General features: G+C 39.6%; 2 protein-coding genes across 3 annotated transcripts in view; one reads left to right on the top strand and one right to left on the bottom strand.

Annotated features, from left to right (window-relative positions):
- LOC121688279 overlaps positions 1 to 17,877 on the top strand; it is a 522,978-nt gene that overhangs the window by 66,032 nt on the left and 439,069 nt on the right. The gene's annotated exons all lie outside the window — the stretch shown is intronic.
- LOC121688286 (myosin-7-like) lies at positions 1,813 to 17,729 on the bottom strand. Its single transcript, XM_042067770.1, has 38 exons — positions 17,678 to 17,729; positions 15,800 to 16,046; positions 15,425 to 15,568; positions 15,120 to 15,276; positions 14,923 to 14,950; positions 14,737 to 14,842; positions 14,102 to 14,194; positions 13,946 to 14,009; positions 13,750 to 13,848; positions 13,531 to 13,634; positions 13,302 to 13,440; positions 13,089 to 13,207; positions 12,698 to 12,847; positions 12,442 to 12,612; positions 11,990 to 12,299; positions 11,824 to 11,894; positions 11,465 to 11,670; positions 10,144 to 10,267; positions 9,883 to 10,019; positions 9,083 to 9,338; positions 8,654 to 8,896; positions 8,371 to 8,547; positions 8,143 to 8,288; positions 7,956 to 8,046; positions 7,449 to 7,838; positions 7,205 to 7,331; positions 6,583 to 6,701; positions 6,296 to 6,492; positions 6,021 to 6,204; positions 5,769 to 5,934; positions 5,561 to 5,685; positions 5,137 to 5,445; positions 4,337 to 4,540; positions 3,949 to 4,245; positions 3,728 to 3,832; positions 2,595 to 2,690; positions 2,319 to 2,453; positions 1,813 to 1,937 (listed from the first exon to the last, which is right to left on the bottom strand). The coding sequence occupies exons 2-38, from the start codon at positions 15,998 to 16,000 to the stop codon at positions 1,917 to 1,919; spliced, it is 5,811 nt and encodes a 1,936-aa protein (XP_041923704.1). The 5' UTR covers positions 16,001 to 16,046; positions 17,678 to 17,729; the 3' UTR covers positions 1,813 to 1,916.

Raw genomic sequence — 17,877 nt, 5'->3', positions numbered from 1 at the left:
CCCTGTGAAATTCTTGCTAAATGTCAATGAGACAAATATTTAAATCCAATCTGCAACAGATGGTTTTGCACATCAAGGCATAGATGCTTTTTTATTCTCCCTTTTATTATTCTAGGCTTGTTATAAGACCAGAATAGGGCTACATAATGGCATGCCATGGTTAATCTGAAGTTAAGAAAAAGTTTAAAGATCACAGCACTCCTCTGTCCATCACCTCCCACAGACATGGAGATGGGTATGGATCCTCCCTGACCTGCTTCTATCCTGAGTGGATGTATAATGTGTGTGTGTGTGTTTGCCTGTTTGTGTGTTGAGCTGTCTTGTGAAGTTAAGCACAACAGGTGTTACCTTGTGATCTTACAGAGTCTCGGTGGAGCAGTGCCAACAGACTCCTCCTCTGTGACCAGGGCCAGAGCATTCATTTCAGTACACAGGCATTTAAGTGTAGGATCAACCTAAGACAAGCACAAGGATGTGGAAAGATTTTATTGTTTTTACCCTGTACCAGATGGGTTCCCTTAATTTCCGGCCAGTGTAATAGAAGTAGTGATAAAAAAATCACCTTAAATCATTAAAAATGCCATAACTTACTATGTTTTTATACTGTTTTTAAATACTATTTTCTCTATTTCTATTTTTGTCATGCAGAAGAACCTTGTGGAGACTTTTTACAGCTTTGACAGCAAAACGGAAAGAGCTCAAACAGAATATTTCTCTGGTCCTTGATGTGAACCCTCACTGTTCAGTGCCAATACCACAGGAGATTTCAAGGTGTAAAAGTAAGCATACTTTACAATGTTGAGCATATGCTGTGATATAGAATTGTGATATCTTGATTTGACTTTGTTAATGATGTAATTTGTTTTATATTTATAGATTATGTCTTCAGTGTTTTCAAAATAGTATAACTATTTCTAAAGACCTTTCAACCTTTTATCACTTCAGTAGAGTTAGGATATCTCCTAACATTGTGATAGTTACTCCCAAGCAGACTTGGGATCTCCTTAAAATTGTGATATTTACACTACTGTGACAGTAACTCCAAGTAAAGTGTATACTTTCATGTAAAACTATTATGCTTGAATCAGTGGTTCAGAGTGAAAGATATACAAGACTGCGATAGAACAGATTGATGAATTGATTATGAATAATCTATCTATGATAATACATCAGTATTTCAGCTATTTCAGGGGTTGTCTACCAGTTGTCTGCACTGCAGTGCTCTGGTGGTCTGTGAAGGCATTGCAGGTGGTCCCTGACCATGTGTCCAACACTGCAGCTTTGCTGTGTGCAGGACATCCCTATATGCACCTCATGATGGCAGTTGAAAACACTTTTTTAAAATGTTATTTAATTTGGGACACTTGCACAGTTGAGTAGCTTAAGTTAGTGTTAACTGACGTAAATTAATGAACCTCAAAATATTTCCACCGGTGATTTCAAAGAAGCAGGAGGGGGATCAAGTTTGGTTGATGTTACAATAAGTGGCTGCAGCTTCAAGCTGGAAGAGATAATGTTTGGGGTTGATTGTTTCTTTGCCACTTGTCCCCAGTGAATGTAGTACTTTGTGCTGATTAAGTGGCATTTCAAGTCATGTGCCTGTTTCAAGTCATCTGCCTAACCCTGTTAATCTGCTGAATGGGTGTATCAAATACTGCTGATTTGGTCCCAGCAGGCATGACTGTCAGTTTAATGGTGTTCATTATGGGCCAATTCTATTCATAGCATCATCAGAGAAGAAAGCCCCACTATAGGTGGGGTCCTTGATGAATGTTACATGCAAGTATCTCATGAACATACAGACAACAGAAACACTTTTTAAGTGAGTGTATTGAAATGCATTCCATACTGAAAACTAAGACACAGCAAACAAGAACTTTTCCATCATGTCCATCAACATGTCCATCATGAGAGCTTCACTCTTCATCATGTCCTTTCTGTGATAAAGCAAAAAAATATTGTCAGCAATACTGTATGTGACTAAATATTGGCAAGGGTCTAATGAACTATTATTAATCTATCAGCCACTTTCACATTTTACCAGCATTTGGTAAATTACATTTTTTGAACCCTGATGATTATGAATGATTTTAAACACTATTTGAGAGTCTAGTACTGCTAAACACTGCAAGTATAGTACAATGTATTATAATAATATACTGTATAATATATATATATATATATATATATATATATATATATATATATATATATATATATATATATATATATTATATACAGTATATTATAGTATATTATTGTTATGACAAAGATATTTATGTGTTTATATTCAATACCGTGGCAACTGTTGCTCTCACCTTGCCACCGGTATCACGGCTCTTGGCTCTCATCTTGTTGACCTGAGACTCAGCTATATCAGCTCTCTCCTCGGCCTCATCCAGCTCATGCTGCAGCTTGCGGAACTTGCCCATGTTGCTATTAGCCTGCTCTTCCTGAAATGTGCACACAAATGAAGTGTATTTAGTTTATTGTTTATGTGCATATTCAGCAGTTAATGGATTAAAATGAGTTGATAATGGATAAAACAAGGAAGAAAAGAAAAATAAATTAAGGAGATGGAAATGTTCACTTACGGCCTCCTCTGCTGCTCTCTTGTAGGACTTGACCTTCAGTTGCAGTTTGTCCACCAGATCCTGAAGACGATGCAGATTCTTTTTGTCTTCCTCAGTCTACAGATGGGATAGGTGGGTGAATTTTGTGTTAGCACTTAGCATTGTGTATTATAAATACAAAGTATTTTTGGTGTGATATAATTCAGGTTTGGGTAACATTTTTCTCCAGAGGGCCATAGAGTGTAGTTGTCACTACCGTTATTTAGTATGTATTTGATTAACATTTTTGCATGTTCTGGTTCTTTACCTTCATATAGCAATCAAATTAAAATGCAGCATCAACTTTTAGCTTATTTACCATGCAGTAATTTTTCATTTTTATGTAGCCTGTATCACAGCTACAGTATGTGCAGTGTATCACAGCATGCTTTGCATTGAAATGTCAGTTAAGTTAAGTTAAGGAGGATATCAATACGTTCTTGGGGAATTGGGGAATCTAACACTCATCACAAAACACTTTTTTCTTACACATCTATTTAAATGTCACTGATTGTTTTTCATAGACCTCTGAAGTTTGCCTACAAAAAAGAACCAAAACGGCCATCTTTGCCCATAATAGAGAATGGAGATCCAGTTTTTAATTGAAGCTAACTACCTATTGCAAGTTAGCTCTGGGGTAGCAAAAATCTAAGTGTGCCACCTTCACGTACCGGAGATCACAGTATCCACTCGAAGGCAGAGGACAAAAGTGTGTTCAGGAAAACGTCTGCATTTCAGACTTTTTCATCCCCGCGAGAGTTTAAAAGATGCAATAATTCAAAATCCCCATGTTATTTTCCTATAGGAAAAATCGCCAGATACCGGATGTCAAAGATGGCTGCTTTTTTGTAGGCAAACTTTAGAGGTCTATTGCAAGCCATGTGCTATCGTTAAACCTGTCATTTAGGATAGTGAAGAATATAAATGTTTATTTAGCATGATTTTAATCGTACAGTAGACCCTCTGTCGGATAGAAGTTTAGCAATAGGTTGCATTTGCATACTTGCATACAGAATACAGTGTCACAGGGTATTGTTTTGGGGTTTTTCCCTGAAGGTGCCCTGGGGATTAAAATAGTGTGTGAGCTGGGTCCATGTTTTGCCCATGTCTGATACCTGATAGGTGAGCTCCTTGATGCGGCGCTCATATTTACGGATTCCTTTGACAGAATCACCGGCCTTCCGTTGCTCCATTTCCACTTCACTTTCCAGCTCTCTCACCTAAATGTAGACAAGTAAAGCAAATATTGAACAAATGGTGATATATCTACCTGTAATTATATTTAATTGAGCACTGATTATTAGAGAAACCTCTTTAGCAAAAACACAACATTTACCCTAGACTCCAACTTCTGGATCTGCTTCTTGCCACCTTTCATGGCGATTTGTTCAGCTTCATCCAGACGGTGCTGCAGGTCCTTGATGGTTTGTTCCATGTTCTTCTTCATGCGCTCCAGGTGAGCACTGGTGTCCTGCTCCTTCTTCAGCTCCTCTGCCATCATGGCAGCATCAGTGATGGCCTTCTTGGCCTTTTCCTCAGCATTCCTGCACTCCTGCACAGCCTCCTCTACTTCATTCTGCAGCTGGGATGTATCACCCTCCAGCTTCTTCTTCTGGTTCAGCAGGCTGGTGTTCTATGTTGGAAAACAGAAATGTTCTGTGAAATGATCTGTGTCATATTATGAATAAATCTGAAAAAAAAACCAACTATATGTAAGATTTTACCTGAGAGTGCAGCAGCTGAACCCTCTCACTGACGTCCAGCAGCTCCTGTTCAGCCAGTTTCCGGCCTCTCTCAGTCTGCTCCACCAGGGACCTGAGCTCATCCAGTTCAGCCTGCAGCAGATTGTTGCGTCTCTCCACAATAGCAATGTTCTCTTTGAGATCATCGCTACCACGTAGAGCGTCATCCAGTTGCAGTTGCGCATCCTGCAATGTACACATTTTAGAAATGTAAACATTTATTTTCTAGATTGCTAACATACAGCCTAATCTTTTTTCAATTAACTGAGTTTATTAACTGTTGTTTGAGTTTATTCAGCTAGCAATCCAAAAAGCTTACCTGAAGCAGAAATAAAAGACGAAGTTGCACTTTTCAGATATGATTGTTGCATATGGTGTACTCTACTATTTAGATTTTTTTAAGAAACCTTTGATTAGCTGCACAAGTTTTTGAATGGAGAAGATGGAAAAATATATGAGGGAAAGCAGGGAATGGGCAAAAAGTGATAGCCTGGCCCCGCCCATCTAGATCTTCTTTCAGGGAGATCTAGTCTGTAACACCATAGATCATAACCGTTTCCCTCAGTCAAGAAAAATGTCAAGCCAGTCAGCTACGAGAGGGGAAGACAAAACCGAAACTTATTGTGATAAACAGAAGCAGCAACACCTACAAACATAAAATGTATTTACAGCAAAGGTAGACCCACATACATTGTTTCCTAACTGTTGATGCTGTTTATTGTCAGTTTGTAAAGTTTTGGCGAAAGTGATCTTTTGACACACTTTGAGCTGCATTGTTTTACCTTCAAATGTCCATGGAGACCCTTGAGCTGCTTCTGGGCCTCAGATGCCTGCCTGTTGGCCTGGCTGAGCTGGATCTCCATCTCATTGAGGTCTCCCTCCATCTTCTTCTTCACCCTGAGAGCCTCATTCCTGCTGCGAGTCTCAGACTCCAGGGAGCTCTGCAGGGTATCCACCACTCTCTGCTGGTTCCTCTTGGCCTGCTCCATCTCCTCATCCTTCTCAGTAAGTTTACGCTCAATGTCAGCTTTGACCTGATTGAACTCCAGCTGAGCTCTGAGGATCTTACCCTCTTCATGTTCAAGGGAACCCTGTAGAGGAACATTATATAATCTACTTAGTTATATATTTCTGTAAACACAAGCACCCTATGCTATCTACGAATAAGGGAAACTCGTTTTTTGATTTTGATCTTTATAAATGTACCTCAGCTTCCTCTAGGGCAGTCTGGATCTCTGCCTTCTCTTGTTCAAGTGTCTTCCTGACCTTCTCAAGCTCATGAATGCTCTTTCCAGTCTCACCAAGTTGCTCAGTGAGATCAGAAATTTCCTCTGGAAAGCAGACCAAGATGTTAGTTGTATGAATTCACTTTAACAATCATATATGTTTTGTCTATTGAAAGGATCAAACAGACCTTGAAGATTTTTGTTCTCCCTTTTCATGGTCTCAAGGTGATCCAAAGATTCCTCATAGGAGTTCTTGAGTTTGAAGAGCTCAGTGCCAAGAGATCTGGACTCTTTCTGGGAGCTCTCCAGCTCAGTCTGGGACTCCTCATACTTCTGCTTCCACTCAGCCAAGACCTGTTAAGGCGAAAATCTTTAAGTGTATGTTTGAAAACCATGTTAAGACAGATTGGCAATGGTGTTTTGACCATTTGTTTTCTTACCTTATCAAAGTTCCTTTGTCTCTTGTCTAGAGCAGCAGCAGCAGCATTGGATCTCTCCACATCTACCATGAGATCTTCAATCTCATTCTGCAGTCTATGCTTAGTTTTCTCCAGGGAGGAGCATTTGGCATTGACAGCCTCTACAGCTTCCTCTGCATCTTGCAGACGCTGAGCAAGTTTTTTCCTGAGGAAAAATAAATTGAAAGTGAGTGATAAATGTACATGCCCAATTATTGATTTTAAACCATTCATACAGTCAGTTCAGAGGTCCTCACTTGGCATCTTCCAGCTCTTCAGTCCTCTGGATGGCATCAGTCTCGTACTTGGTTCTCCACTGAGCCACCTCAGAGTTGGCCTTGGAGAGACTGCGCTGCAGCTCAGCCTTGGCCTCCTGCTCCTCCTCATACTGCTCCCTCAGGAGGTCAGCATCATGACGAGAGGACTGCACTGCATGGGCTAGTGCATTCTTGGCCTGTGGATAGTATCAGATACAAGTCCATCAGTTATGTCATAGCTGGAGAGTAACAATTAAAAGACTTTTCTGCAAGTCAGTTATGAATACCTTCACTTCCTCCTCAAGTTGCCTTTTAAGATCCTCAATCTGTTGTGTGTAGGACTGTTTGCCTCTTGTCAGTTGAGAAACAAGTGAGTCTTTCTCTTCCAGTTGTCTTGTAAGCTCACCTTGATGAACAGAATATAAATTTGTCAATGATAATGCTTCTTTTCTTCTTTTTTATGGATCAAATGACTAGTTCATACGGGAAACTCTGCTGGGAGTGACGCAGCTAATTGTTCGTGATGTTAACCAATCAGTCTCGTTTCTATTGCCGGGGTATTTCATATATCCGCGGTCCGATGTCAGACTCACAAAGTCATGAGATTACAGCTCTATATTGCTTCCTCCTCCTCCCCAGCTCCACCTGTCTAGATCTGCTTAGGATAGGGGGGTCTTTTTGATTCCGACCTATGCTTGTTATATGTTCTCACGCAGCAGTATTCTTCGGCAAAAATGTTATTACTCCTTCAGCTTCTTTTATACAGCTCTGCAGCAGCAGTATCTTGAGCAGATCTAGGCCTCCATGACCAAGCATACCTTGTACTTACTTACATCAATAAATGCATTCTCTTTCTATCTGTGAGTTTCTCGTCTGAAATTAATAAGTTGTTTTACCATTTTGACATACCATTTTCAGTTTGAAGCTTGGCTTTCTGCATGGTGAAGTCGTTGATGGAGCGCTGGCCCTCCTCAGACTTTGTTCTGTATTCACTCATCTGGTCCTCCAGTGTTCTGCACATCTTCTCCAAGTTTGTCTGACAAAATAATACAGAATGTTGTTCTCATGTACTATTTCTTGAAAACTGTTGTCAGTATAGAAAATTCAGTGGCACCCACTGTACAGGTTCTTACTTCAGCCATTTTGTACAAACCTTGGTCTTGGCGACTTGCTCCATGTTGGAGACAACATCGTCCAACTCCAGACGGAGCTCACTCTTCTCCTTCTCAAGCTTTTGTTTCACTCTCTGAAGGTTGTCAATCTGCTCCCCAAGGTCAGCCACACTGTCTGCATGCTTCTTCCTCAGTGTGGACGCAGTAGCCTCATGTTGCAGAGTGGACTCTTCAAGATCTCTGCGCAGCTTCTGGAACTCAGCCTCCCTCTTCTTGTTCATCTCAATCTGGGCAGCAGTGGCACCTCCAGCCTCCTCCAGCCTCTCACTGATCTCCTCCAGCTCTCTGGCCAGGTCTGCCCGCTGCTTCTCCACTTTGGCTCGGGCAGCTCTCTCAGCCTCCAGCTCTTCCTCTAGCTCCTCAATGCGAGCCTAAGGAAAGTAAAATAGTAAGAATTATTTTAACTTTTTCTTGTGAGAAATATACATGTATATTTTTCAACATTTTTTTTATGTTTTCTTTCCTGTTGATTTTTATTTTTCATTTACCTGCAGCTCCTTCAGTTTCTTCTGGAGCTGGGCAGCCATAGCTTGTTCATCTTCAATCTTGCTATTAAGTTGACTAATTTCAAAGTCTTTCCTGTGTTGAAACAGGCCAGTGAAAATGTCAATGGAATATATCTTTTCTCTGTATAATTATTATTTATTATGATGAGTGTCAGATTAGTGCACATACTTCTTCAGTCGCTCCTCAAGTTGCTGTTTGTCATTTTCCAAATCCATAAGTCCTTCCTGGGTCAACTTTAAGTCACCCTCAAGCTTCCTCTTAGCCCTCTCAAGATCCATCCTGAGTTTCTTTTCCTGTTCCAGGGACCCTTCCAGCTATTTAGGATGAAAAGGAATTGTGTAAGTGTCTTAACTCATTTCATGAAGTGAAACATATGTACCTGTTTGTATTGCCTACATCATCAACTTGCTGTTCCAATTTGGTTTTGGCCTTAGTCAGAGTGTTGACTTTGTCCTCCTCACTCTGAAGGTCATCCAGCGTTTGCTGGTGGGCCTCCTGCAGTGCTTTCTTCTCCTTGGTCAGCTTGGCAATGATTTCATCAAGAGCTGCCATCTCCTCAGTCAGGTTTTTAACCTAAAAGTAAAGTAGACCATTGACAAATGGTTACTTGATTACAGTACTTGACTTGACTACTTGAACATTTTCCTTGGTGATTAGTACAATGTTCAGTTGTGCTTACCTTATTCTCAGTGGCATGTTTTTCTTTCTCAACTTTAGCTAGTGTGAGCTCCAGATCATCAATGTCCTTCTTGAGTTCAGAGCACTCATCCTCCAACTTCCTCTTCTTTGCCGTTAGCTCTGAATTCATCTCCTCTTCATCTTCCAGTCTCTCAGTCAGCTCCTTGACTTTGGCCTCGAGCTGAATCTTGTTCTTGATCAGACCTTCACATCGCTCCTCAGCATCACACAGATTGTCTTGCTCCTAGGATGAAGAAAATATTGTCCATTGATAGATTGAAGCTACAAATAAAAGTAGATATGACTGCTATATCTGACATATTACATGTGATTTTGAATGTTGGTTACATTTACATTGGTACATCCTCAATGCAATTTGTCCTTCAATGACTCATAGATAGTTTCTGGTTATATTATAGAATATACTCACAGTCTGGCATTGAAGTTGTAGGTCATTCTTCTCTTGGAGAATAGAAACCATTTTCTCCTCCAGTTCTTTTCTACGTGCCTCAGATTTTGCATAGGCATCTTTCAACTTCAGGAATTCTTCCTTCATGTTGGCCATTTCTTTCTCAGCCTCAGCAGATTTCAGCAGAGGCTTGATCTTGAAGAACATCTTCATCCAGGGCCAATTCTTGACCCCCATGAATGCACGGACGTTCCACTGGATCACCAGTAGTGAGTCCCTATAATGTAATTAGTGCTTATATTGTTTTTTTCTCTGATGCTTTTTTTTTTAACAACACAGTGAATCTGCCATTTCAAGTACTATCAAGTCAAATCATACTATCAAATTAAAAGTTTCACAAATTTGAAGACAGGTTTTATTTTCATGATGTGGAACACGATACCATTCTATGTTTAGAGACATGAAAACATATTATACATTCAAATCCGATCTAAAGAGGTGCATCTGGCCTGTTAACATCTGTCCATGGATAACAGATGCAAAATAGCTGTTTTGGCTAATTTTGGCACATTTACATTAGTATGTTCATTAATGTGCAAATAAATAAACCTCAAATAAATAAATAAATGTGGTATGTTTTTTTAATTAATATTGTAATGTAGAATAAGACAATATAATTTTCAATTAAAATAAATATAAAACATATGTCTATTAGCATAATGTTGCCAAAATTGTATTGGTGTATTGATGTACAACTGCATAAGCACCTAGTATCACTACTATTCTATGCCCTTTTTATTATTTTTAGAGGTTACTCTCACCTGCGTTCTACAATTTTCTGGAACTCAATCCTGGCAAGAAGTCCACGGCTTCTAGCCTGGATACCAGTGATGATGAGTGCGAGACGGTCGTCTCTCATCTCCTCAAGGACACCCAGGAGTCCAGCTTTGAAGAACACCTGATAAGAGTCAAAAGAGGTAACGTATAACAGTCTATTTTACATACAATTATAGCTGAAATCCTCATCTACCAAAACATATGACATACCGGAGTCTACCTGCCAATACAAGACCCCTTAATACCTTAGTGTGCCCAAGCCTGTACTGCTCATGGTCAATGTCCAAGGAGCCCAGCAGTTTCTCTGCTGCCTTCTTGTTGTCAATGAACTGGCCCTCAGGAATGGCATTGGGGTTCAGGATACGGTATCTAAAATTCAAGAAATATCATTGTTGTATTGTTGTATTGCTAATTCAGCATGGCATCTACCTTAAAGGAACCCTACTGTATGTAAGAAATGTATTTCAATTAATCATAAAATGGCCCTGATATGTCACTAGACATTAAGAAATCATGTTCATTTCAAATACTTATATCACTGACAACAGTAGTCCGGCCAGGATATTGTCATTTAAAAAGTGAAGTTGCAGCCCTCAACTGATGTTGATGTTGTGTTTTGTCATGTCATGTTGTGTTTTGGCCTGATGTGCCACCCTCCACCTATCTACTAATCACAAAGTCAGTAGTGTTTTGGCATCCGGGTTGGCAACCTCGAGTCAGGTGGAGGGGGCGGAGGTACACAGCTCTACAGTAATTTGAAAGTGATTGCAGTACCAGTTTTGGCCACAATCTTACAGGTTCTTTTAAAGGAGAATCATTGCATTTTTAGGGAAAATGTGCCATATTGAGTTAGCTGTTATGTTTTTCTTCTGACCAATGCTGCCACATCCGGTCAAGTTTGTTCTAGTTGATTGTCGAAAACAACACACATGTCAGTAAAAGCAATAAAAGCAATGGGCAATAAATGTTATACCTGTACTAACTACAGCAGTATTGTTGGTTACTATGTTTCTATTTAACAACAAGGAAATAATCCATGCATAGATAGACCAGTGTCTATTGAGATGAGAGCGTCTGCATGTGTGACGATTGTTGCCGGAAGTACCACCATTGTTTGGAAGAAAGACAGGGGTATGTGACAGATGGCATTGACACTAGTATTATATACTGTAGTTTCCTAATATTTACCCAGGTAAACAGGCACTAACTTTAGCTTTGAAACATCGCTATTTTACTTAGCCTGCTGTCATCCATCTAGCTAAAAGCCACCTCCGTCATATGCTACAATGCGGCCATGTTCTGAACGTCTGCATTTTACAGCTCGGATGCAACGTGAGTTCATTTAAACTTCACAACGAGTTCGGCAAATTAATATGTGTGATTAACAAGTGTGATACGGCCAAAAAAATGGATCTACTTCATAGGTGTGCAAATAACATATGGTTAATGGTCGTTCTAAATTACGTAGGACAATGGGGAATTCAACCAAGCAATGGAATAAAAATACTTAAAGACATCTAACAACAAAATGCTAGAATTCTCTCTTCAAAGCAATGTTGTCCCCACCTCTGTTTGAAATCTCCGTACAGGATCCTGTTGGGGAAGCCCTTTCTGCAGATCCTGATGCCTTCCAGCACACCGTTACAGCGCAGCTGGTGCATGACCAGAGGATTCTCCATGGCCCCAGGAGTCTTGGTCTCGTTGGGGATGATGCAGCGCACAAAGTGGGGGTGAGTTGACCTCAAGTTGGTCATCAGCTTGTTCAGGTTCTCCTGTTATTCAGACATTTAAATACAAACAATATCAAGAGGACTGAACAGAGTCCAAGTTGGCCTATTGATCCCTTTGCATATTTTAAAGAATGTGGTGCTAATAAATGTCTTTACTCTGTTACTCTGTTAAATTAACCTAACTACCACACTTACCCTGTGAAGGGCAGACACAGTCTGGAAAGAAGAACCCTTCTTCTTCTTGCCACCACCACCAGACTCTTGGGCTATTAAAATATCACATCTCAATCAGCACATCACATAACCATGGTGTTGATTCATTAATGTAACAGGATTAATTAGGAAGAGATTGACAGAATACCTGATTCAGCACCGGCATAGTTGGCGAAGAGACTACACAGCAACTTAAGGGTTGACTTCTGAAAGAGTCCGACCACGGTCTCATTGAGAGGGTCTTTGTTCTTCACTAGCCAGTTGCCAATGTTATAATCAACAGTGCCAGCATAGTGAACCAGGGAGAAATGGGCCTCTGGTCTCCCCTTGACAATCCTGGGCTTCTGGAAGCAGGCATTTTTGCCCAAATGGTTGTCATAAAGTTTAGCTTTGAATGTTGAATCACTGGCCTTGGGGAACATGCACTCCTCTTCAAGGATGGACATGATACCCATGGGCTAGGGAGGAAAGAATATTAAAACGTAAACATGACATGTTTTTTTAAATGGAAGCATGATGATTCAAAACATTTTACAATCACACAAATAATAGTGCTCTATGCCTTCAAAGAAAAACGTGAGTAAATAAAGTGTCACTCACTTTCTCAATGAGCTCGATGCAAGCGGCCAAGTCCATGCCAAAGTCAATGAACACCCACTCAATGCCCTCCTTCTTGTACTCCTCTTGCTCCAACACAAACATGTGGTGGTTGAAGAACTGCTGCAGCTTCTCATTAGTGAAGTTGATGCACAGTTGCTCAAAGGTGTTGAACTGAAAGATATAAAATGGTAATTTCATTAATATTATATATTTTGTTTTAAATTATTAGTTTGTTTATCTTATCTTTTAAACTCACATCAAAGATCTCAAATCCAGCAATATCCAGCACACCAATGAAGTGCTGGCGAGGCTGTTTGGTGTCCAAAGATTGGTTGATTCTCACTACCATCCACAAGAACATCTTCTCATACACTGACTTGGACAGGGCTCCAATAGAGTAGTACACCTAAAGAAAAAGGGGAAATTAGTAAGATGGAAGATGAAAACGTACAGTATGAGGTGTGACAGCTGTAATAATGATTAGAACATTTCACTTGTTAAACAGGCATTGTTTAATAACAGCCCTGTTTTTTAATAGCTATACCTTGTACAACACATTAGTGACTCAGTCGACACACATAGCTAGTTAGTAGCTATTATCAATATTTGTGATACTTATAATGATCACAAGAATACTCTGATATTACCTGCTGAACATTCTGTCCCTTGGTGACCCACTCATTTCCTACTTTGACCCTTGGGTGACACAGACCCTTGATGAGGTCAGCAGAGTTCAGACCCATGAGATAAGCGACTTTGTCAGTATCTGGAGTGAAAAGCTCACAGTTACACCTCTCCAGTCACCCATATTTAACCGTAACATGTGGGTATTGCATCCAACATCAGCAATTACTACACACCTTCAGTGCCATCAGCCTCTGCCTGCTCCTCTCTCTGCTTCTGTTTGAACTTCATGTTGCCGTAGTGCATAATGGCACCAGTCAGCTTGTAAATGCCGTTCTTTTCCTCTTGAGTAAAGCCCAGCACATCAAAAGCTTCCTGTGACAAATCAAATATTTAATTCAGTAATTACATCCCTCAACGTATCTCTGTATGAGTATTTGAGAAAGTGAAAGCAGGCCTACTCACATCAGTAGCAATCAGCTCATCAGCATCACAAATAGAGGCTACTTGTGTCTCTCCTTGGGAGATGAACGCGTAGTCATAGGGGTTGGAGGTGATCAACAACATCTCTGCAGAAAGCCAGACCACAGGTCAAATAATGCTGCTGTAACTGAGATAAGGAAACACCTTAAGTAAGCACTTATTTCACAGTGACTGGAGATATACAGTATGTGCATTTCTCACCCAACAGCTCTGGTTTCCTTTGGGACAGGATCTGATAGAAGATGTGGTAGTCTCTCTCAGCCTTGAGCTGATAAGTGACACGGGACTTCTCCAGCAGATCTGGGGGATTGAAGAGTACTTGTAACTTTCAAGCCATACCTTCAGTCTCCACAGATAAAGACTATCATAATCGAATGTATATGAAAGGAATACTTACAAGTCTCAATATCTGCTGAGGACAGCTTGCCACTCACACCGAAATGGATACGGATGAATTTACCCTAGCATGAGTGACACATAAAAATTAAACATTGCAGTGACAGAAGAGTGGACTCTGAGTTGATAACGAGTTGAAAATCAATAGAAGACTTACAAATCGGGAGGAGTTGTCATTTCTGATGGTCTTGGCATTACCAAAAGCCTCCAGAGCAGGGTTACACTGGATGATTTGATCTTCCAGGGTGCCCTGGGAAAACACAATATATCAACTCACCTTTCAAATGCCAGGTCTTGGAGACTAACTTGGCCCCACCCACCTAGCATCTCCGCTCGTTTTCATTTTACTAAGATACTAGTTTGGCTCCTTTCATTGTGTTTATGTTTCCCCTTAATCACAAGGACGGTGTATCAATCAGTAATGGCTGTGGTAAAAGGTAGTGTCAATACCTGCAACCATCAATAAATTAAGTTTGAAGAATATGCACATTTATACAGTAAAGGTAAATACATTATTTCCTGACTGCCGATGCGATTTATTATCAGTTTGCAAAGGTTAGATGAAGTAAGAAGTAACATTTGGAATGACTTATCAATGTGATTGGTTAGGCTGGACCAATGATTTTAAAGTTAACGTAAAGTCTACACCCATTAGGATGATAGGGTTGGAAACATTGCCAAATTGTGAGTACCCAGACTTTCTTCACAAAGTGAGTGAGTCTGGTGAAATCAGGTTACTTGGAGACACATCTCAAGTGGAAATGATGTCCAGCACACAGTGAGGTGATTTACCTTTTTCTCCTGAGAGGGGTCCTTCTTTCCAGGGGTTGCTGCAATGCTAGCAAAGTACTGGATGACTCTTTTGGTGTTCACAGTCTTTCCGGCACCAGATTCTCCACTGTTGATGAAAACAAAGGTTCACTCTCTCATCAACAAGGTTAGCAAGAAATTTAGAACCAAAGACTGGATTATACTCACGTGATAAGGACAGACTGGTTCTCTCTGTCTGTGTAATGCAAGCATTAAAATTAATATAAAACCAAGAAACATTTTATATTCATGAATATTTTAAAGCAGCATGATGTACAGTATTTATACCTCATGTCATCAATGTTCAACATACTGCATACCGATTTAGTGCTGCTAAGGTGGTTGCTTTAATAGAAGATCTTTACCTGATAGCATGTACTGGTAAGCATTGTCAGAGATGGAGAAGATGTGAGGAGGAGCTTCACTCCTCTTTTTGCCTCTGTAAGCAACAACAACTTCCTGATTGTACACTGGCAACCACTTGTAGGGATTGACGGTGACACAGAACAACCCAGAGTAGGTCTGTTCAAATAAACATTCAATTGATTATTACCAATGTAAAAATATGAGGCATCAGAATACGTTTACAGTAAGAAATATATCATAAGATAAGCTTGGTCAGTTGTTTTTGCTACTATGGGATAGAACTTTATTCCTACATTATACTCACATAGATCATCCAGGCTGCATAACGCTCTTTGAGGTTAAACAGCACAGCAGGCTCATGAAGGAAGGTGAACATCGCCATGTCCTCAATTTTATCGAACTTTGGCGGGTTCTGTTGGTGGCAATCTACATCTTTTACAGTGACAGTCTGTGAGATACAAACAAAATCAGTGTCTTTGGAGAATTCCCTCCTCTGTCTTTGTGTAGCATATTTTTATTGTTAATCTAAGCAGCTAAACTGAAATATAGTCTGAAAATAGTAAAAAAGTATGACAAAATTGCATTTACACAGTAATGGGTATGGGTACATATAGTGAGTTGTGATATTGAAAAGACATATCTATATAAAATACTAGTTATTCAGTAAATAAAACATTACTTTTCCAAACTCAGTCTCAACAGTGACTTTGTCACCATCTCTGCTTTGGACCATTCCCTTCACGTATTCAACTTCAGGGTCCACCACGAAGCAGGCCCTCTTAATGTCAAAGGGGCGAGTCTGGGCCTCCAGACGCTCCATATCCGACTTCCTCAGAAAAGGAGCCGCCGCCCCAAACTCTTCCATCAAAGCATCACCCATGGTGAAGTCTGCAATGTGAAGTACATGAACTAATTACATGTAAGTCCTGCACAGATAAAACATGAGACCTTAAGGATGAATAATACGATAATAGCAATACAAATAGAGGACTAACAAAACAGAAAATAAATAAATAAATAATTTGATCCTAAGGCTATGCTTAGACTAGGCGTCTTTTTTGAAGCTACCAGCATGTGTTTTACATTATAATCCTATGGAGTAGACCATGTTTTCAAAAAGGTTCTCACCACTTTTTAAAACACTGATGCTGGCATTTTTTTCTGCAGCACAGTGTCTTGTTAAAGTAAAAAAAAAAGTTCAACTTCTCAGGAAAAAATCACCCTACGCTTTTTCGACAGCTGACTAATCACAAGCTGAATTGTAACGTTCGTAACATGCAGAAATGGAGACAGTTGCAGTGAAGAAACTTGTTACGATGGACTTGGAGCATAATGAGCTATTTGACCTGAGAGTTAAACTATCACCATATTAATTTATGGAATCAAACTGGACTGGTCCCAAACTTACTGGTCAGCGTGGTGTGTGTGAGTGTTGTTGATTTTTTATTTTTTTTTAGTTGAGGTTTGAAATGGTTTGAACACTGGGTTGGATTTACAGGTATAGCTTAATCAATTAGTTCAAATTATATCTACAACACAGGAGCTTCTTTGCTAACATTGGCAACTGTACATCAACACCAACGTCCTTGACCTGTGGTGTTTCCCAGGGACCGATCTTGGGGCCACTGCTATTTATTGTTTACATGGTCCCACTTCAAGAACAATTTGAATCTCTTGAATCTCTTTGTCAGTGTAATGACCAAATGAACAACTAGATGTCAACAAAAATAAACTGAAGTAACTTTATTTGGTAAAAAGGAGGAAAGTCTTAGGGTTGTCACTCTTCTTGTCAGTTATCTTAATAGCCACATTAAAGCAATAACTAAAACCAAAAACCATTGGCAAATTGACTGATGTCAAAACATGATTTAGAAAAACTCATTCATGCATATATCTTCAGTAGAGTTGATTTGATACAATATGCAGCAGCAGGCAGCATATGCTTTTCTCACAAAAAAGAATTGACCACATTACTCCAGTACCTGCTTCCACTAAGTCACAGAATTGACTTTAAACCACTACAGCTTGTTTATATAATTATATCAGACATACACTTCTTGGTAAAACCCGCTGTTAGAACTATAGATGGTACAGCAGCCTTTACCTGCTATGCGGTTCAGCTCTGGAACCAACTCATGGATGACATCCATATAACTCTATTTGATGTACAGTACTTTACTTTTTATTTAATTTTTTTAAATTGCCCTTTTATGCTTTTTTTATTCTTTGTTTTTGTTTATATAAAGCACATTGAATTACCCGATAACACTTTATGGTAAGGGTATATGAATTTGCATGAATTTATGCTTAATAAATCATAAATCATAATGATGTACTGGTACCCCTCATACCTAATGCTTTAGTTGGTGTGTTGTTCATGCATGAGGTCATGAATGAGAGACTATGAACTCATGTCAATTGCTGATGATTCATAAGATATAAAGGAATGCATAGATCATTAATTAATTAATGCATGAATTCATGATAATTAATTGTACCCTTACAGTAAAGTGTTTCTGACTATTGTTTTGTGATATTTTCACTCTGTAAATCTCACCTTGTCTGGGTTAAGCCTCAGATGTTCTGTTACGCAGATATGATGTCACTTGCTGTAAGTGAACAGACAAGAAGCAATCAGATCGCACAGTGTTACAGCAGTTGTGCTGCAGGTACATTTTGAGTCCTTGCATAGAATGCTAACTAAACTGATCTATAGGTCTGTCTCTGATTGTAGTCAGCCTCAGCCATGTCAATTTA

The sequence above is a fragment of the Alosa sapidissima genome, chromosome 17 (genome assembly GCF_018492685.1).
Source record: "Alosa sapidissima isolate fAloSap1 chromosome 17, fAloSap1.pri, whole genome shotgun sequence".
In the NCBI taxonomy this organism is placed as follows: Eukaryota; Metazoa; Chordata; class Actinopteri; order Clupeiformes; family Clupeidae; genus Alosa; species Alosa sapidissima.
Note: the sequence above shows the minus strand (reverse complement) of the source record. Positions and strands in the feature narration are given on the sequence as shown.